Source organism: Molossus molossus, unplaced genomic scaffold (assembly GCF_014108415.1).
Source record: "Molossus molossus isolate mMolMol1 unplaced genomic scaffold, mMolMol1.p scaffold_m16_p_13, whole genome shotgun sequence".
Lineage (NCBI taxonomy): Eukaryota > Metazoa > Chordata > Mammalia > Chiroptera > Molossidae > Molossus > Molossus molossus.
The window spans coordinates 94,522,293-94,542,532 of record NW_023425348.1 but is presented as its reverse complement, the minus strand read 5'-3'; the positions used below and the strand labels follow the sequence as shown (position 1 = coordinate 94,542,532).

General features: G+C 62.4%; 1 protein-coding gene across 1 annotated transcript in view; it reads right to left on the bottom strand.

Annotated features, from left to right (window-relative positions):
• ANO1 (anoctamin 1) overlaps positions 1–20,240 on the bottom strand; it is a 78,627-nt gene that overhangs the window by 7,670 nt on the left and 50,717 nt on the right. Inside the window, exons 17-25 of the mRNA XM_036259687.1 lie at positions 19,484–19,558; positions 16,457–16,658; positions 16,170–16,281; positions 14,799–14,856; positions 13,010–13,110; positions 11,948–12,093; positions 9,227–9,379; positions 4,138–4,190; positions 1,857–2,041 (exon numbers count right to left, since the gene is read on the bottom strand). Of these exons, the coding sequence (XP_036115580.1) occupies positions 1,857–2,041; positions 4,138–4,190; positions 9,227–9,379; positions 11,948–12,093; positions 13,010–13,110; positions 14,799–14,856; positions 16,170–16,281; positions 16,457–16,658; positions 19,484–19,558 (1,085 nt within the window). The remainder of the gene's footprint in view (positions 1–1,856; positions 2,042–4,137; positions 4,191–9,226; positions 9,380–11,947; positions 12,094–13,009; positions 13,111–14,798; positions 14,857–16,169; positions 16,282–16,456; positions 16,659–19,483; positions 19,559–20,240) is intronic.

Genomic DNA, 20,240 nt, shown 5'->3' with positions numbered 1-20,240 from the left:
CCTTGTGGTGTCTCCCCGGCCAGTCACCGGGCCTCAGACTGGCGTCCCCTCACTATTCACACTGGGCACTTACTGAACCACCACGATGGGCAGAGAGGGTACAAAGCAGCCCAGGGTGCAGAGTCAGCAGCGAACACACCAGACCGGGCCCTCACCCCGCGAGCTTCGTGTCTGGAGTGAGCTGGATGGAAGGGCTAAGCTGTGAGGCTCAGAGACAGGACTGGGAACACACAACCTGGCGCCACCCGCTGAGCCACACAGACGTTGCACGGCCTGAACTCCGACGGGACAGGCAGCCGTGTTCTCCTAGCATCAGAAGCCACACACATCTGTCCTCCCTCTTCGTTCTGTGCTCAAGTCCTGATGCGTCGGGAGACTGGAAAGTGCGTTTGGGTCACCCGGCAAACTCCTCTGCATCCCTCAAAGCCCACTTACAGACCTGTCCAGATGCCACCACCCGCACTGACTTCTATCGGAGATGATCTTATGTTTTTCTCTTGTTTAGCTCTTCTTAGCCACCTGCTAGCCCCGCCCCAGGGAGGGTGGTCATGTCCTCTCGGGATGGCTGTGAGCATTACTTGAGACAAGGCTGATTTCAGTGCAGGAACAAATGGTGGCCAGCAGCGTGGCAGCTCTCCGCCCTGCCAAGCCGCCTGCCTCACACCCGCCGCCTAGGCTGGGCTGAGAGCTGCTCCTCCCACCGCCAACTCCTCTGGGAGGCGGGTCGACAGGGGCGTGGCTGGTGGAGGGGCGGAGCTTGCACGCCCTCGCCCTGGGCCTGTGATCCTGGCCAAAGGATGGGTGGGGTAGACCAGGTAAAAGCCAGTTCCCAGGAGTGCAGTGGTCTGGCCCACGGTCTTCCGCCCCCACAGGGGTGAAAGCAACAAGACCCTTAAGAAACGGGGTCTTTGCCCCGTCTTCTTGCGTCTTCTTGGCCTCTGCCCAGGTGGCCAGGACACTCGGACCTGCCTGTGACCTGCTGCCTGACCTGAAAACCAAGGCTAGCCCTGCAGACGTCAGCACTGATACTCCTGAGGGTTTTCTAGTAAAAGCATCCTGTCCCTCTCTGCCGTCTTTCTTCTAACTCATTCTTCCTCTAAAATGCACTTGTAGTGAAGTAGGTCAAGACTGAGTGTGTTCTTGGCACAGACGTTCAAGCAATACAAACGTCCGTGCTCCGGTTCGTGGGAGGCGCGGGCTCTGCCCGCCTGGCACCTGGGGCACCTGCCTCTGGTAGGACCTTGAGGAAGGAGTATCTGGCCCCCTCCCCGACTCCCAGCTCCCCCACGCAGAGTCCTCCCCCAGGGGACCAGGTTGGAGCGGGTTGTTCTTCGCTTTCCCTGGTTTCCATGCTCACCTTGGTGTATGCTCAAATACGGTCCCCTCCCTGACACAGAACACACAGGGCACCCTGTCACTGTTCCCTGATCACCCAGGGCCGGCTGGGAGTGTCTGCTGTTGCAACACGATCAGCAGCACCTGCAGAGCCCAGGAGACTTGGTCCTGGGGCTTTTGCTGACTACAAGGTAAGACACATTCTTGCCACTAGGACTGCCGAGCAGAGAGGGTACAAAGCAGCAGCCACTGGAGGCCTCTGCCTGCCAGAAACCAATGCCAGCAGGGGGAACAAAGTTGGGAGGCAGTGTCTGAATGGGCCTGATGGCAAACTGGCGCCTGGATCCAGCCATGCCTGAAGCTATCCTGGACTTCTTAGTTAAGGGGACTAAAGTATCTTTTTTTTCCCCTTGAAGCAAGATTGATCTGTGACTTGCCCCCGGAAGAATCCTGGCTCGAACCAGGTTCTTCGAGAAACCCAGCACCCAGGGCTCTTCGCCGAGAGGGGCGGGGAGCAGTACCTGCAGATGTGCACCTCGTAGCCCAGGTCCAGGGGGTCGTTGGGGGCCGTGCCGTCCTGGAAGTCGCTGACGTTGAAGGAGGAGAGGGTGTGGTTGACGAAGCCGTGCATGGTCCCGTTCGCGCTGTACATGTACAGGTACACCAGGCGGGGGATGAAGTCGGATGTGAAGGAGATCACGAACGCCTGAGGGGAGCAGCGGGGTGAGCGTGGGCCCCCCGGTGCGGGGCCTGGCCACGTGACCCGGCCCGTGAGTTAGCAATGTCATCAAAATGCCCAGGGAACAGACAGAGGCTCGGGGGCACTCCTATCAGCCCCCCTGCCGCCCGAGGAGCTGGGGACATATCGCCCCCTAGTGGGGAGGCTTGGGATGCAGGCTGCAGCCTCTTCCTGGCTCTGTGACCTTGACAAGTCCCCTAACTTCTCTGTACCTCTCTTTTCTTCTGGTCACACAGGGCTAACAACGCCCACTGTTCAATCCTCCTGCCTTGCTCACTTTGGAAAAAAAAGATTTTAAAATCGATTTTCAGAGAGAGGGGAGAGAGTTTAGAGAAACATGGATCAGCTGCCTCCTGCACGCCCCCTACTGGGGATCGAGCCCACAACCCGGGCATGTAGCCCTGATAACTGAACTGGTGCACAGGACGACGCCCAACCAGCTCGCCTTCCGGCTTGTTTGAAGGGAATGGGACAAGGAGGGGAAAGGACTCTGTAACTGGAGTTGGGAGCCAGCGCATCCTGTCCGGGAGCTGTCCCTGGGGGCAGCCAGCGTGGTGCTAATGTCAGAGCAGGGACCTGGCACCTGACCACCTGGGGCGAAGTCCAGCTGGGCCTCTCGCTGGCTGTGTGATTTGGGCAAGTCGCCTGACCTCTCTGTGCCTTGGGTGTCTCACCTGTAAGATGGGGTGATAACTCCCTGCCTCCGAGGGCTGTGTGCGCACTAGTGGGGGGGCGCACTGAGGGCCCTTAGGGGTCCTGGAATGTTCTAGATGCTCAATACACGTTAGCTGCCATCATTGGAGTTGCCACTGGTTGTTCCCAGGAGGCTGTTGGTTCCCAGGGGTTCCCAGCACCCCACCCCCATCGCCATGTGCCCTCAGCCAGGGCTCACTCCCTCGGGCCAGGATAAGGAGCCAGCCCTGTCCAGTGAGGCTGCCCACGGCCTCCTTGCACGGGGATCTCTGCAGGAGTGGTGGCCCCCAGCAGGGGGAGCAGTGTCAAGGGGCCTGAGGTCCCTGCTCCTGGGCCGAGCAGCACTTCCTGTGCAGTGGGGACCGAGTCCCCAGCCTCCCTGGGACCCTGACCCCGCCCCAAGCAGGCCTCCTGCCTGGGTGCAGTGTCAGCCTCCGGGGCCGGCTGGGCCAGTGGGTGGAGCGCAGAGGTCACAGGGTGACACCTGAGGCACTGCCTGGGCCCTTGCGTCCAGGATACAGCCCTGGGAGTCGAAGCGCCTGGGCGGGGGTGGAACAAGCAGACAGAGCTAAACCCGGGGGTGCACCTGGCCAGGAGACCATAGGGAAGACCGTGTGCAGTGATCGAGGGCCATGGCACTCCTAACCGCAGGTCAGAGGTGGGGAGGCGGGGAGGGTGGGGCGCAATGCCCTCAGCAGGCTGGGTGTGAGGGGGTGCCGGCAGGTCTCCCCCTTCTCCCTGTGTTTCAGCACTCCCCACACTTCTGAAGAACACGCGTGTATTTTATATAGAGGGCAAATTAACTATTCTTTTTTTTATATCCTCACCTGGGACATTTTTGCATTTATCTTCAGACAGAGCAGGAGGGAGAGAGGGATGAAGAGAGAGGAGAAACATTGACGTGAAAGGGACACATCGAGTGGCTGCCACCCGCACCACCCAACTGGGGCCAGGGACAAACTGCAACCGAGATACGTGCCCTTAGCAGGAACCGAACCCGGGTCTCTCTGGACCGCAGGCCGACGCTCTAACCGCTGAGCCAGAATAACTGCCTGTGAGGAATCTCTCTCAATGTCTCTCTGTCTCTGTCTCTCTTGTTTACTCTCAGGACGCTGCGAGAGACTGGACTTGGGGGTCCCGGTGGGCGTGGTGGAGAATTTCGCCCACGGCGGCCGAAAAGGTCGAGGAGAATTTGTGATTCCCGCCCAGAGCTCCCCACAACGTCTCAGCTCCGGCAAGGGACACTCCTGAAGAGGAGACGCCGCTGCAGCCTGGGGCCGCACGCGGCTGGGGGCAGAGCCGCCCCGTGTCCCGCGAGGGGCGACCAGCGGCCCGTGAGAGCCTCCGTCCGCCCGGCCGCGGTCACTTACGTTGATGATGACGGCCAGCTTCCCGACGCCTCTGAGGATGTTGTACCAGATTCCTGGGGGAGGGGAGAAGCACAGCGTTAAAGAGCCCCCTGCAGCTGGTCTGCGGACACGCTTGGCTCCTGCGGGTTCAGCAGTGGTTCGTAAGCAAATGGCAGCTTCTGAAGGAGGGGCTTAAGCACAGCTGGTCCCCACGCGCGAGCCGCCTCAGCCTGCTTACGTACTCGAGGGCTTAGGCGACAGCTTTCTTCTAGAAAGACACACTGGATTCGGGGCGCGGCTCCTGCCCCCGAGAGCTGCAGCAACGGCAATTCGAGCCCGCGCCCCTGAGGTCGGTGTCTAGAGCTGCCATGTAGTTCCTCCCCTCTGTCCCTACGTTTAGGGGCAGGCTGGTGAGGCCGGGTCCCGTCCTGGACAGAAGGACCATCTCCGGTGGCACTGTACCCGGAGAGGCCCCATCCGCCACGGGCCTCCCCAGCGCTGGGCCCAGGACGGAGGCGCCTCATCCACGGGCCCAGAGCAGGCCTGCTCGTTAGGGCCTTGCTGCTGTGAGTCATGAAAAGGGGCCCAGCGCCCCCTGCCTGACCCCCACCACGCCCTAACGAGTCCTGTCGGGCCAGGCACCCTGTGGCTGACCCCGTAGACGGGTGATAACCAGCTCTCCTCAGAAAGGGCGGGAGAGGACCAAGGCCCGTTAGTGTTCCTGCCACTACGGAAGAAATGTGGCAAGGTGTGGTTCCTGTGCCCAGTGCGGAGGCTGCTTCGGGCCAGGAAAGCAGTGAGCACCCCTCCTAGGCTCCGTGTTGGGGTGCATGCATGCCGGGGGTCTGCAAAGACACGCGTTTAGGCCTACGTGACCCAGAAGCTAGAAACCACAGGCTTGGCGGCAGCACCAAGGTCAGCGTGTGAGGTGCCTCCTCCAGTGCACCTCTGCCATTCCGGGGACACGGAGACCCATCCCAGCCCGGCCTGGGACAATTCTGACAGCAGCAATGAGCGCCCCGGCAGACCCTCTTCTGCTGGCCATGCCTCACCGGCCGTCCCTGAGCCATGACTTAATTACTGTGAGATACAGGCTGGTGGTGGCTCTGTCTGGTCTTCCCCGAGAGCAGGGCCACGGGGCGACCCCACTGCCCCGTGGCGGGAGAGCCTGCTCGGGACTGCCCTGCCCTCTTCCCGAGGTCCAGCTGCGCGGCCTGCGCCTAGGCCCCTGAGCTGGGCCGTGGGCACAGGGAAGCCGGGGCAGGTGGGCGGCTCCGAGTAGGGCTCCCTCTGGGGGCAGCACCGGGTCTGTGGCCCGGCGGGTGACTGGCCCAGTGATCCCAGAAGGGTGACAGCAGGGAGCCGGTGGGCCAGCCAGAGCTTTCCAGAAGTTGGGAGCTAAGCCTGTCCTGCCGCAGTGTCTTCACGGGGTGGCCGGGGTCCTCTGTATAACCCCCACACTGGAATTACGGGGTCATGCTTAGAAAGTGCAAAACCGGAGCACCAGACCCGCCTCTCTGGGCACCTTGCCTCTCCCCACAGGTGCCGGGCCACGCTCCACACTGGGAACCGCCCACGGCTCCGCTACCCCCAGGGGCCTGGGGCCAGGGCTATGTTCTCGTAAAAGGTAAAAACCGCCCTGGCCAGTTCAGCTCAGTGATTAGAGCGTCGGCCTGCGGACCAAAGAGTTGCGGGTTCGATTCTGGTCAAGGGCACGTACCGTGGGTGCGGTGCGATCCCCAGCCCTGGTTGGGGTCGTGCGGGAGGCAGCCAATCAATGTGTCTCTCTGGCATCGTTGTCTCTCTCTCTCCCCCTGCACCCCCCCACCCCCCGCTCTATCTGAAAATAAATGGAAAAATATCCTCGGGTGAGGATTAAAAAAATAAATAAATAAAACTCTCTGGGCTTCCTTCCTGAAAACCTCGCTGGGGGAGCTGCCTCCTCCAAGGCACCTCTGCCATTCCAGGGACACGGAACCCCATTTCCGAGAACGCGACAGGTGTCCAGTCACCCCTGACCACACGCAGGGCCCGAGGGCTGAATGCAGGCAGAAGGGGGCTACCCCGAGGCCCTGCAGAAAGAGGCTGAGAGCAGGAAGCGTGCTAATCTGGTGTCAAAGGTCAGGCCTGGGAAGCTGAAGCTGGTTCCCACACGCAGGGCTGGGTCCCCTGCGGCGACACGCCACACCCCCTCCGTGCCCAGGCAGGGCCGTCGAGGTGCTGTGCCTCTGTGGCAGAGCCTCCCCAGACGCCCCGCCCCTGGGTGCGGGTCGCGGGGCCACTGGGGCCCCCAGTCCCCTCGGAGCCCACACGGATCACAGGAGGAGAACAAAAGCCTCTTCTGGAGAAGGTAACTGCGAAGGCCCCGTGGACACACCTGTGAAAGGGGCAGCTCATGCCTTCGCCCAGCCATACAGGAAGCAGGAAGTGAGCGGTGATCCGCGAAGACCAGGCGAGAGCCAGCAGCCGGAGCAAACGCCCACGGCCTGCGCCCAAGCCCTGCCTGGCGGGAGCAACGGCCCTGGAGGCCGGAGGCCGCCCCAGGCTCCTCTCACCCTGGTGGGTTTGCAGGTCGCAGGCGTGGCCGCAGGGGACAGCCAGGGCTCTGCCAGGCAAAGGGTGCCAAAGCAAACACCCGCCTGCCTCGGGCTGGCCGGGGCCTCCAGGTGCCAGAGAATCGGGCCTTTGTAAGGAACAGGTGGCAGGGGCCACGCTGTTCTCTTTATTGCCACTGGGGCGGCTCCAGGTTTCCCTGGGACTGTCCAGGGCGCCGGCGGCCACCCCGCTGCCCCTTTCGAGGCCTCTGGTGCAGCATAAGCGTCTCGAGGGGACCCTCTGCTCATGGCGGTGTGTGGCTCTGGCAGCCACCTGGCCGCTGTCTGCCCTTCTGGAGAGTGGGACCCAGGATCGGGCCCTGGTCGGTGTTCAGAGAGGGTGCGGTGTGCCCACGAGAGGTCTGCTCGATGCCCCGTCTCCAGAGGGAACTGTGAACACGGCCGGCTTCTCATTTTAAAGTGGGAGGAAAACGGGAGAGGCCTGGCTGCTCCACCTTGAGGACGTGGTCCAGAGACGGAGACGCCGAGCTGGACCCGTGGCGGAGGTGGGGGTGGGGCCGAGGAGGCCAGTCAGGGCCAGAAGGCCCTCGGAGGACCCGCTAGTTCAAGGGCTTGACATCTACAGGAACTCTTACAGGGCAGCCCAGTAGGGGGCGTCTGTGCTCAGAGTCCTCACTGACAGCGAAAGGGTCACAACACAGGGTGGTGGCCGCCCCTTGAGTCCTGGCTCCGAGGTCCCTCCCTAAGGAAAGCCACGGTTCCCAGGCTCCTCTCAAAGCCGGGCCTGTGGGTCTTACCACGGATCCCACAGCCCAAAGGTGGGGATACACGTGGACCAGACGAAATCGCCAATACAGGACCACGTCTGAGCTATGAAGACAGCAATTCCATCCAGTTCAACCTAAGAGATCACGCCTGTGACGGAAGCTGGAGTCCACGCCATCTCGGAGGTGGACGGTGGGGGTGGCGGGTCTGGCCACCACTGGTGGGTCAGTTGGCCAGCAGAGGCCCAGCCACGCAGGGCCAGGGCAGGAATGGCATGGTCAAGAGGCATTTCCAAAGAAGGCGGAGGAACACCTGGTGGGGCTGACAGAGCCCAGAATTTTAGCAATATCATGTCTGGGCCACGAAATGACTGATTAACGGATCCCTCTGTGGTAAGGCCCTGAAGGTGTCCCGTCACACTGCTATCCTGCCTGTATTTTGGTAAAATGACAACATCTCTCACATGCAATTCAGTCTTTCTTCATTTCAAGAATTAGCCCCGAAGAGCTGTCCCCAATTGCGTTAAATAGGAGATAAACTGAAAACACGTTTGTAATTCTCTATCTCATTTCAAGATACACTCCTGATACTTTTTTTTTTTCACCCAAAAACTGGGCCACATTTTCAGGGGTTGAGTTTAAGATAAGGCGGGCAGATGCTCGGGGTGGGCTGGCTCCGGCTGGGGTACAAGGGGCTATGAGCCCTGCCCCTCCAGGTCCCCACTTCCCTCACCACCCTTGGACAGAAGGGCATCTACAGCTGCTTAAATGCCTCTGGTGACAGGAAGCTCACTACTCCACAAGGAAGTCTGCTTTCTTTTTGACACCTCGGACGGTTAGAAAGGTATTCATTGTGCTAACATGAAATGTGGCACCCCCAAGGCCCAGTCTCTCACCCACATGGATGAGGAGCCCCTTAAAAACTTCAGGTTAAAAAGCCTGCGCTGGCCGGTTTGGCTCAGCGATTAGAGCGCTGGCCCACGGATCAAAGAGTCATGGGTTCGATTCCGGTCAAGGGCATGTACCTCAGTTGGGGTTTGGTCCCTGGCCTAGGTCGGGGTTGTGTGGGAGGCAACCAACCAATCAATGCCTCTCTCTCACATTGATGTTTCTCTCTCTTCCTCCCTCCTTTCCACTCTATCTAAAAACCAGTGGAAAAATATCCTGGAGTGAGGATCAACACACACACACACACACGCACACGCACACGCGCGTGCACACACCCACATGCGCACACGCACACACGCGCATAGAAAAAGCCCGGGCTGTCTCTGGGCTCCTACGGACAATGCTGTTTCTTCATCAACGGAAGGGGACATCTCTCTTCTTCTTTCTTTCTTGTGGACATTAAATGATTAAATGATACCCTACGTAGGAAGGCCCTTGTTAAGCAGCTAATCTGAGCTTCCCCATTGTTCTTGCTGTGTCCTGGGGGTGGGGGTGCACACAAATGCCCTGCATGGGGAGGGATGCTGGGGACCATCGAGGGGAATGCAGCTCGGGCACCTCCGAGGCAGTGGATGGCTGAGACATGTCGGGACCAACTCTTCCCGTCTCGTAGCCGACACAGCTCAGAAGTTAGGAGGTCCAGGTGGGGAGTTGGGGTGATGGAGCCCCGGGTCTCGCATCACCCCTGTCCCGAGTCTCTGAGTATCCCTCCAGGCCAGGTGCAGTGAGGAGCCCGGGGGGACCTCACGCGTGGCCCCACTTTGCCGGCTCCGGCTTCAGCAGAGCAGGGCCCCTCCCCCGGACCCAGCAGGTGCTCAGAACCCGCCCTCGCCGGTCACTCACCGATGTCTTTGGCTCTGACGGCCACGGGCCTGCGCAGCTCGGTGATGAACTTCTTGGCGTCCAGGCGGATCTCAATGATGTTATTCAGTAGGGCGAACAGCGGGGCCAGGGGGAAGGAGGCCACGAACAGGGTGACGAAGCCAAACTGGATGACTGCGGAGAGAGGGAGGCCGTCAGCCCGCACCATGCCCGCCTCCCGCAGGGCCCACCGCCCCACCAGCCTCCAGAGCCGAGGACTCTCTGGTCAGCGCCCTGCCTCCTGCGTGCTCCCTATAGGACGGCGGCCCGGGAGTGTGATCCTTGAACAACGGGCATGTGCTCACGGATCACATGTTTAATCTTAAAAAATAACACACGATGATGTTGAACACAAACTGTACTTGAAAAGTTTAACAAAGCATTCATGGTGGGAAAAGGGCCCTGTGGGCTCCAAGGCCTGGCCTCAGTCATTGTGTCTGGTCTGGGAAGGACCTCGCAAGAGGCCCTAATGCTCCCACCAGCAGAGGTTCCTGGACTTGGGGGGCCTGCCAGCATCTCCGAGAGCCCCCGCCGCCGCCTTCCATGGGGCCTCGGGAGCCGGGCAGGGGCCACTGTCTGGGACAATGTTGCCTCACGACCCTCCCTCCCTCGGCGGCTTTGCCAGGACGCAGCAGCCAGCTCAGGGCCGGCCACCAGGAGAGGACAGGAAAAGGCTCAGGACACAGTGGGGCTGCTGGTTCAGGAACTGCCCGACCAACAGGGCCCGGCCAAGGCACCCTGTGCCAGGCAGTAAACAAGGAAGCGACACAATGTCTCCGTGTGTCTGGTCAACTGAGTGTGGCCATTGTTAGCACAGCGGGTGGGGGGCTCCATGTGGGACGCTGGTCCTGTCTGAAGGCTGTGGGGGTGACAGGGGCCCTCAGATAAAGTCGGATGTGACAGGGACCCTGGGACAGGCTCAGGATGTGGCCCGGCGGGGTGCTGAGGCCGAGGCTGTGGGTCCCCCACTCCTGCTGTGACGGGCCAGGGATGAGGGAAGCTGGAGCCGGGGTGGGCTGGGCGGGGGCGGGGCCTTTCCTTCCTGTGCACGGGCACCTGTGTGCTCTGTGCCCAGCCGAGTCGGCCTGGAGGGGGCGCGGGCGGCGGGTGTGGCAGGGTGACAGCCGCGCTCAGAGTGCTCCCTGGACGAGCGGAGGGGGAAAGAGGTCTGGGAGACCCACACAGAGGGGTCCCAGCGTGGCGTGCCCCTGGCCACCACCGCAGCTACTGAACATGCTGGTTTCCTGGCCCATCCTCCGTCTGCGCTGGGACTGGGGCTTTTCAAACAAAGCCCCGGGCAGACACCGCCCGAGTGTTCCGCCCTGGCGAGGCGGCGCGGGGCAGGGCGACCTGGGGGTGGGGAGGTTTCTGTTTTACTGCAGGCCTCCCTGTGCGCCGGGGCCCACATGCTCCATATAAGTCGCTCCCAGCTTCCCAGTGCAGGGTGGGGCACGGGCAGCCGTTCCTGGGGTGGGCAGGAGGAGCCTGTCCCAGGATCTAATTTCATCAAACCCAGGGGAACGTGGGACTGGACCTCTGGCCATCACAGAATAAAAGTCTGGGGAGCGACCCCAGTCTCTCAGCCCCTCACAGCAGGCTGCAGGCCGGGGCCCTCCTCCCAGACCCCACGCCCAACAGCCCACCTGCCTCTGGAGAAAATACAGAGTGTCATCCAAACATTGTTTCTTTTTTCTAAGCCTCTAGGTTATTCTCCTTCGGAGGCAAAGGCACGCTGGAGAGTGGGGAGCACTCGTAGGGGCCAGCTGGGCCCCAGGACACAGGGAAGGCTCGCAATGCGAGGACACAGGGCCCCCCCCCCCAGGGGCGCTGGCCCCGCACGGCCTCACCACGGCACAGCAGTGCCTGGCTGCTTTCGCCCAGGGGTTTGCTTTAAAAGCCACAGTCCCAGGTCTTGCCCGCACAGACCAGGGATGGGCCAGGGAGCCAGCATTAAAAACAGAAATCCTCACCGGAGGACACGCCTCCATTTATCTTCAGATAGAGTGGAAGAGAGGGAGAGAAACATCGATGTGAGAGAGACACATCACTGGCTGCCTCCCGCACAACCCCAGGGCTGGGGACTGCAACCGAGGTGCATGCCCTTGACCGGAGTCGAACCGAGACTCTGGTCCGCGAGCCGACGCTCTAACTGCTGAGCCACACCAGCCAGTGTGGAACCAGCATGTTAAATCGGCGCTCCGTGGTGGCGGGGGCGCCCCACGCTGGGGCCCTGCTTTCCCTCATCCCTTTGTTCGGCAAACACCCACGCAACACCCGCTGTGTGCCTGGACCCGTTCTCGGGACAGCGGTGTGCTGGAAAGGGACCGTGTCGGCGGGTGATGGGAGCCATGGAGAGGGGGGCAGAGGGGACTGACTGCAGGGGAGGGGCTGCCCCCTTCAACACTGGTCAGGGGGACCTCTGGGTGGACATTTGGAGCCGAGCCCTGGGGACGGGGAGAGGGAGTCATGCAGGTATTAGGGGGAGAGCATTCATTCCCGGCACTGAGCGCAAGGGCGGTGGCCATCTGCATCTGGGTGACAGGGGGCGGCCTGTGCGGCCTGGGCCCAGGGGGTGGGGGAGGCAGACAGGGTCGGGGGGGCTCCAGGTGGCTGCCCCGGGCTGCACCTGGCCTCTTCCCACCTGCCCCTGGCTCCGCCCCGAGAGCCAGGCGCCAGCCCGGCCATCCTGCCCGCCGTGCTCACTCATCTCCATGTACTCCGGGGTGAGGCCCGCGAACGGCTCCAGCGTGAAGTCCGCCTCGTACCGCTGCTTGCGCTTCGCGTACTCCTCGTGGTCCGCGGGGCTCCGGCGCTTCAGCCGCAGGTAGCGGACGAACTTCTTCATCTTCCTGAAACAACGCGGCCCTCGTCAGGGCGCCCGGAGGGGCTTTCGGGGGCGAGGGTCTGCGCGAGCCCGCTGCGACTCGGAGCCACCCCCTGTCCACCCCGAGCTGTTGCCTCGTCCCCCACTGCTCTGGTCATGACCCCCTTTGCCCTTCCCCGCCGAGGCAGGGGTCAGGTCATCGCTTCGCTCGTGACCGAAGGAAGAGGCGAGGGGAGGGCGACGGTCACCTGAATCTTAGCCCTGAGGGTGTCGGGCTCGGGCCTGCCCAAGGGGGACCCGGGAGGGTGGAGAGAGAAAGCAGATCATGGAGCCTTGAAGGGCGATGGGGACACAGTTCCTGAAGGATGCTGGGTAAGGGGCACAGCCTGCACCCGCCAACCACAGGAGGCAGCACACAGGTTTGGGGCGCCCGCTGGTGCACCGCATCCCCAGCCAGTCAGGGAGCAGAGGGTCACCGGCCTCCTCCCCTCCACCACGGGGTGGCTACTGCTCTGTCCTCCCACCTCCCTGTGTTGGGCACCCCGTCCTGGCCCAGGCCCGACACCCCCGTTCCCTCTGCCCATGGCCCGGTGGTACTCACAGGGTGCCGGCACCCCAGCCCCTCTGCCCGCGGCCCGGTGGTACTCACGGGGTGCCGGCACCCCCATGCCCTCTGCCCGCGGCCCGGTGGTACTCACGGGGTGCCGGCACCCCCATGCCCTCTGCCCGCAGCCCGGTGGTACTCACGGGGTGCTGGCACCCCAGTCCCTCTGCCTGCGGCCCAGTGGTACTCACGGGGTGCTGGCACCCCAGCCCCTCTGCCCGCGGCCCGGTGGTACTCACGGGGTGCCGGCACCCCCATGCCCTCTGCCCGCGGCCCGGTGGTACTCACGGGGTGCCGGCACCCCCATGCCCTCTGCCCGCGGCCCGGTGGTACTCACGGGATGCCGATCTCGAACAGGTTGTTCTGAATGAGCTGCTTGCCCAGCATGATGATGCTGAGCTGGATGCAGAGTTCCATCAGGCAGCCCCCGGGGGCACACTGTGGGGGAGCAGGTGCGTGAGCCCCGCCCGCCCGGACCCAGAGAGAGGACGGCAGCCCCCAGGGCGGGGAGCTCGGCCCTCACGGGGTGGGCTGGGCTGTGTCCTCTGCAAAGATAGGTCTACGGCCTAATCCTGGAACCTCAGAATGGGACCTTATTTGGAAACAGGGTCTTTGCCGATGTGACCAAGTTAAGATGAGGTCATACGGGAGCAGAGTGGGCGCCGGTCCAACCACTGGTGTCCTTATAAGACGCGGAACACAGACACCCAGGGAAGGCCGGAGGCAGCCGGAGGCAGAGGTCGGAGCGTGGCGTCTGCATCGAGGGAGCGCCAAGGAGGCCCGCGGCCACCGGAGCTGGGGGAGAGGCCTGGGAGAGGCCTCCCTCCGGCCCTGGGCAGCAGCGTGGCCCGCCGACGCCTGCTTTCGGACATCTGGCCTCCAGAACCGTGAGAACCCGTTTCTGTTGTTTTGAGTCTCCCAGGCTGTGGTCACTTGTCGTGGCCCCTGGAGAGCGAGGGCGCCTGGCTGCAGGCTGTGGGGCTGGGACCGGGCTCAGAGAGGGAGCACACAGCCGGGGTGAGCCGTGCCGGGGCTGGGTCTCAGGCTCCCTCCTCCCCAAGGCCAGTGCCCCGTCCCTTGCACCTGCTGCCTGTCCGCAGACCCTGCGCGGCCACAGCAGGCCGGGGCCATGCAGTTGGGAAGCCGGTGGTGAGACAGCCAGCCACCTCTTTGAGGCTAACACCCATGTCTTCAGTGGACTTGTCTGAGCAAACAGAACTCGGGGGACACTGGGTGACCCCCTGAGAACAGATGACCCCTCTCTGAGTCCCTAGCAAATCTTTTTATACGGTTACCAAAAAGTTTACCTTGCAGAACCATTTAGAAAAACAACAGTGATGTCCTTTGCATTATTTATTCCGCAAAGGCACGTCCCCAACTTCTCCGAACGTTAAAGAGTTCGACAGGGTGGCATCTAGGTAGTGGGCACGTCACAACGAGAGAGCACCCTCTGAGCTTTCAGCAAACACCCGTCACTGGGGATGAAGCCTGTGTCTTGGGATGTTTGGAGGCTGGCACTCAAGTGGCTGACTGGAGGCTGTGCCCAGGCAGCCAGGTCGCCCCGTACCTGATGTCCACCCCAGTCTCCTCTACCCTGTTTCCCAGGGTCTTTATCAGGAAGACACATCCCCTTATTTTCCAATAAGCCGAATTATTCTGGAAGTTGGAAATGCCGACCAGTTCCCCCGAGACCTGAACCTCCGCCAGGCTCGGAAGCCCCAGCCTGGTCTGGGGCCGGCACGCAGTGGCAGAGGGCAGTGGGCGTCCTGACGAGGCCAGAACACTGAGTCGAAGCCCAAGGTCACCAACACTGTGTTTGGGAGGGGAGAGAAGTGGGCACTTGATGTTAAAGTGAAAAAAAGGGAGCTGGCTACGGTTTCTTCCGCATTTGAACCAAAGAGAAAAACATTCAAGGTCCGATAGAAAAAGGAAAAAAAAAAAGCTGGCGTCGTTATTTCATTTCGCTGTCTACAAAGAGAGACCCTCTCCTTTAGGGCAGTCTGGTATGGACACCCCTAATGCTATCAAACTGGGTCTGCCATCAGGGGAGAGAGGGGCTCCCCTGATGAGGAGCTGGGGGGCACTGTGCACTCAGATGGGGGCGGTGACAAGTGGGACCTCCTCACCTCTTCCATGCGGAAAGATCGGAAAATGTACACGTAGTCGCCCGGGCGTCCCACGAACCTGCAACAGGTGGGAGGAGTTAGAGAGCAGAGACCCTGCTCCAGGAGGCCCTGGGGGGTGTGGGGAGGGGGAGGGGGAGGGGGAGCTGAGCTGAGATTCCCTAAGTTGCGGCCTTGAGCATATATATATGGGCTTCTCCGTGCCTGTCCCATCAGCTAATAAATGACCCCGGGGTTTTCTGTTGGTCCAGTGTTCAGGTGATTCCCCAACCCGTGTGGGCTAAGACACGTGACGGGCAACCAAGTGGCTGAGAGGGGACAGGAGGGAGCCCAGGAGGGGACGAGGGATAAACTACCACTCGCCATGGTAAGGCCATGGAGCCCTCAGGGACCTGGGACAGGCTGGGGTGGGGGTGGCCCCTGGGGGACATGGGGGCTGGGGGCCTCTGAGGGCCTGTCCCACTGTCACGGGGCCTGGACCCCTGAGACCCTGGGGAGGGAGCACAGACTCGGGTCCTGTAGGTCACATGATGCCGAGGAAGGGGCCTTGGGGGGCTCTGGGATCTGCAGGCCCAGCAGGAAGGGTGGTGGGGGTCTTGGTGTGTGGGCCATAGGCCCCTCCAAGCCCAGGACGATTCCAGAGGGGCCAGGCACGGGGTTCACCCTGGCACCAGCCTGAACATTGAGCAGCTGCATCAAGCAGCCTCACAGTCCCCCCCAAGCCGCACCCTCCTGAGTCCCTCGGACCCGCAGCACCTGGAGCTCACTGCCTGGGGTCCTTGTTCTCTGGGGGCCCCAGGGTCCCTGCTGCTGGGGTCCTTGTTATCTGGGGTCCCCGCTGCCCAGGGTCCCTGCTGCCTGGGGTCCTTGTTATCTGGGGTCCCCGCTGCCCAGGGTCCCTGCTGCCTGGGGTCCTTGTTATCTGGGGTCCCCGCTGCCCAGGGTCCCTGCTGCCTGGGGTCCTTGTTATCTGGGGTCCCCACTGCCCAGGGTCCCTGCTGCCTGGGGTCCTTGTTATCTGGGGTCCCCGCTGCCCAGGGTCTCTGCTGCCTGGGGTCCCCGCTGCCCAGGGTCCCTGCTGCCTGGGGTCCTTGTTATCTGGGGTCCCCGCTGCCCAGGGTCTCTGCTGCCTGGGGTCCCCACTGCCCAAGGTCCCTGCTGAACGGGGTCCCTGACCCCTGAGGCTCCTGCTGCCTGGCACCCCTACAGGAACAAAGACTCCCCCAGAACTCAGTGGCAGTGAGCACCACACTGACTGTCTGTCCTGGGCTGAGGTGCCCCAACTGCAGGACACAGGAAGGGGAGCCTCCCAGGGGGCTGGGAGGAGCAAGTGGGGCAGAGGCAGCGGGTGTCAGCAGCTGAAGGGGTCCCTACCGGCCTTTGAAGAAAGCCACGTAAAAAATGGGGGTGTAGGAATTGACAAACTTCAGCAGGAAAGCCTTGAAGATCAGCCTCTCTTCGAAGTTCTTCTCAGTCTTCGGGACCTCTGGAGGGAGCGAGACGCACCCGCTGAGTGACTCCGCTCCGCTCAGCGCCCACGGGGCCGGGGCTCAGCGGCGTAGGTGACCAGCCCAAGTCCCACAGCGGGAGGGAGGTGGCTCGGGGCTGCTCGGCTCCGGGCTCGGCCGAGGACCACGGTGGCCTGGGATGTGGGCGCTCACCGATCTTGGTGAGCCACTTGGCTATGCAGCCGTAGACCTCGTCCAAAAGGATGATGACCACCAGGTTGATGATGACCGCGGTGGCCGTGACCGTGACCCGGATGTTGGACCGCACGGACGGGGAGGAGTTCATGGCCAAGGCGGCAGCCGTGGAGATTCTGTAGATGATGACGCCAAGGACGATGGCGAAGGTCACCGCTATCTACAGAGGGAGGAGGGGACCCCTTGGCTGGGCCACCTGGGTCTCATCGGACCTCAGCCCAGCTCCCCCCACAGCCTTCTGCATCCAAAGGGAGACAGCGTGTCCAGCGATTTGTGGCATTAACTTCACAGACACGAACTGATTTCGTTTCTGTCTTACAGAAGATCAGAGGTCAGGTCACCAGGCCAGGTCACCCAGCACACAAGCTGGATTTACCAGCCCTGGCCTGTGCGGCTGCTCCCCCGAACCCGGGGACTGAGGGGAAGCAGTGGTGTTCTCGAGAGGAGCCCGGTGTGGGTTGGGCTGGTGCTGCGGGCCGGGCTGGGACAGTCCGACTGGGTCCCTTCTCTCAACCTCCCCGGAGCCACCAACACCCCTCTGGCTTGTCCCCAAGAGGGAGCCCTCATCTTGCCAAACCCATTGTTGGACTGGAACGTTCCACGGAGCTCGGGCTGGCGCTTGCCTGAGAGACGGGGCCGGGAGCTGCGCTACAAGCCTGTTCCGTGCGGAGCTGCCTGTCTGGCTGGGCTATTTCCTTTTCTTCAAAGACCCCAACTCAACCGAGAAGAGCCTGTCCTCACCCCGTCCTGCCCCGGGGTGAGGCCCCAGCACACCCCAACCCCGGGGACACACCGCGGGGTGCAGGCTCCATGCTCTCCCTGCATCCTCCCGTGACCTCACACATGTATTCTCATTAAGGGTGCGGAGGGCGGGCCCGGCCCTGCTAGGAGGGTCCCTCGAGGCTCGTGGGGCGTCCCGGAGGCCTGGCCACGTGCTGTGCGTCTGCAGCGTGATTCGCCCGAGGGGACACCACGGCCTCCGGTCTCCTAGGAAAAAGCTCTTGTTTTGAACTTTGGGCCAGTAACTCTGCTTCTGCTGGTGACTAAAGGGTGACCACACCCTGCCCAAGAAAATGTCCCTGGCCACACCACACCCTGATGAAGGGGTGGCCCCACGGGGAGGTGTGGGGACCGCTCCCTGCCAGCTCTGGGAACAAGGGCTTTCCCTGGAAAATCCCTGGCCCCTGCCCAGCGCCCCTCCCCGGGGAGGCCCCGCCCGGCCTTGGCCATGCCCTAGTGCCAGTGTGGAGGTGCAGACAGGGCGCGGGCCCGCAGGGTGACTCAGCAAGCCCCCCCACCCCCAGCCAGAGCACTGGCATGTCCCCATCATAGGCAGGCCCTGTGGCAGTCCCCCTTCCTGGGTACAGTTCCCCTCTGGAAAGAAGGGGCGACCAGGGCCAGGGTCTGGCTGGTGTGCCCACTCAGTGTCTCTAGGACCAGGAACACAGGGGCACAGCACAGGGGCTCAACAGAAATCTGCTCAGTGAATGGAGCTCCTGAGGGCAGGACGAAACTCACTGAGTCCTCTGATGGGGCCAGCTCCGTCCCTGCCCACTACCCCGCCTTTGTCCCCCCCCCCCCCCCCCCCCCCCCCGCAGACAGCAGTGGCCGTGTGAAAGGGTGTAACCTCTGAGACGCAGGCAGAGGTGGTGGGCTGGAAGCCTTTCTCCTGCCTGAGAAGTGGGGTGATGTTGGAGGTGGAGCAGCCACGCTGAGGCCAAGAGGAGGCCCAGGAAGGCCCGAGAAGCCGGTGTCCGATGGCATTGTGGGTTACCAGACCAGCCCAACACGGCCACCTCCTCACTTTGTATTGCTCGAGGAACTTAAAGCTCCCTGGGAGACCCTTCAAGGAAGTGACCCGTAGCCCAAGGCCCCTTGCTGTGGTGCGGAAGGGCCCTGCCGCCACCCCTCGCGGTCCTTCTGCCAGGTCCTGTCTCCCGCACCCTGTCCCCTGCGAGGCGAGCCCAGGGGAGCCCCGGGTCAGGACCACGTTGCCCTCAGGGGGTCCCCCAGCACCAAGCCCAGTGTCTGCCCAGAGGGGACACTCCTCTGTGTTTGGGGCGTGTGCTCCAGGGCCCCTGGAACGAGGCTGGAGCTCAGAGTCACGGGGGAGGCACAGCAGCCCTGCCAGGGTTTCTTCACATTAGCCGACGTCCCCCTCTTCCCGTGGGAAACTAGTCCCACTCTGCTAATGACAGACTTGGGGGCCCTGACCTCACCCCAACCTGGAAAACCAAGACAAGCCCCTGGCTCCCTAGCTCCAAGTCCCTGCAGAACTGCGGACTCTCGGGCGTCTGGCCCCAGTGGCGTCCAGCCCCAGCCCCTGCTGGCTGGTGGCCTGGGGAGGGCCGGACCTCCGGCCTCAGTCTCCTCATCAGCTGCTGGGGGTTGGTCTCAGGGCAGGGAGGGCTGAGTGAGCTGCTCCCTGTAAGGCCCTCAGGCCAGCTGGGCGCATGCTCAGCCCTCGAACCCAGGGCCCCTGGCAGCCAGGCCACAGGGTTGTGGGTTTTCCCAGGGCTGGACAAGGGGACAGCCATTCCTTCAGTGACCACAGGCGGCCTGACCTGCCGGGGATGGATGCCGTCCCGGCAGGAGGTGCGTCGGGGTGGGACTAAAAGCCGCACAGAGAGCTGAGGTGTGGCCGAGCCACTCAAACCAGCAGTGCCCTCAGTCACCTGAGTTGAACGGCCCTGACTTTTGTCCTGTCTGCGCAGTATTTATTCAATCATTTTCTTTAAAAACCTCAATTTGTTTTAAATGCTCTCTGTGAGATCTGGGTTTGGATGGCCAGTTACTGTCACGATGAAAGAAAACCATCTCGTGGGCCCCAGAGCATGCGGAGCCCCCCTTGGGGTCACTGGGGAGCCCTGGCGCCTTCCCATTCCAGGGGCACCACCCCCCGTGAATGCACCTGCCCCGGTGACGGCCGATCTGGGTCCAGGTGCCGGTTCCCTGATGTCTTCCCCTCCGCCTTCCAGAACTTACCATGAAGACAATGGACACCAGGTTGGTGAAGTAGGCTGGGAAGCGGTCTCTCCAGGTCAGCTTCACCTTGTCGGTCTACAACACACAACAATGCTGGGTCACCCGTGGGAGCCAACACGGTGGGGCGAAGTGTGTGCGTGTGTGTGCGTGCGTGCGTGTGAACTTGGACAACAGAAATACTTAGAAACACCTTTTAAAAAACACCTGTGGGTGAGCAGTGACTGCAGACAGCTGGGGTCTCGTGACCAGGGAATGACGTCACATACGGAAATAACAGCCGTTTAAAACGGGCTGCTCTGAGTCAGAACAACGTGGAGCACCTCCCTGAGTGGGCCACCCGCCCGCGGCGCGGGGAAGCCCGTCTGGAGCCCGCTGCTCTGGCTCTGGGTCTCACGTCTACGGCGAGGAGCCCTGAGAGTCTCGCCCTCCGCCGCCCAGACCATAATAGTTATTTTCCTTCTGCACAGCAAGTGGCAACAAGCAGCTCACACGACAAGTCCTAACGCTCTCTGCCGCGGGGACAGCGGACCGCGGGGACGCGCGGCCTGCCGCTCTCCTTCGGGAGAACCTCCCAGAGGAGCTTGTCACTAACCTGAGACGTTTCAAGGCCCGGGGTGGGCTTTTCAAGGGGAGGATGTGAGCACTGGGTCACACAGTGCCGCCGAGGACACGGCACAGCGGGACGCGGGCTCCCGGGAGGACATGCGTGTTAATGAGAAGACCGAGGACCGCGGGCGGGCGGGCGGGCAGTGGGGAC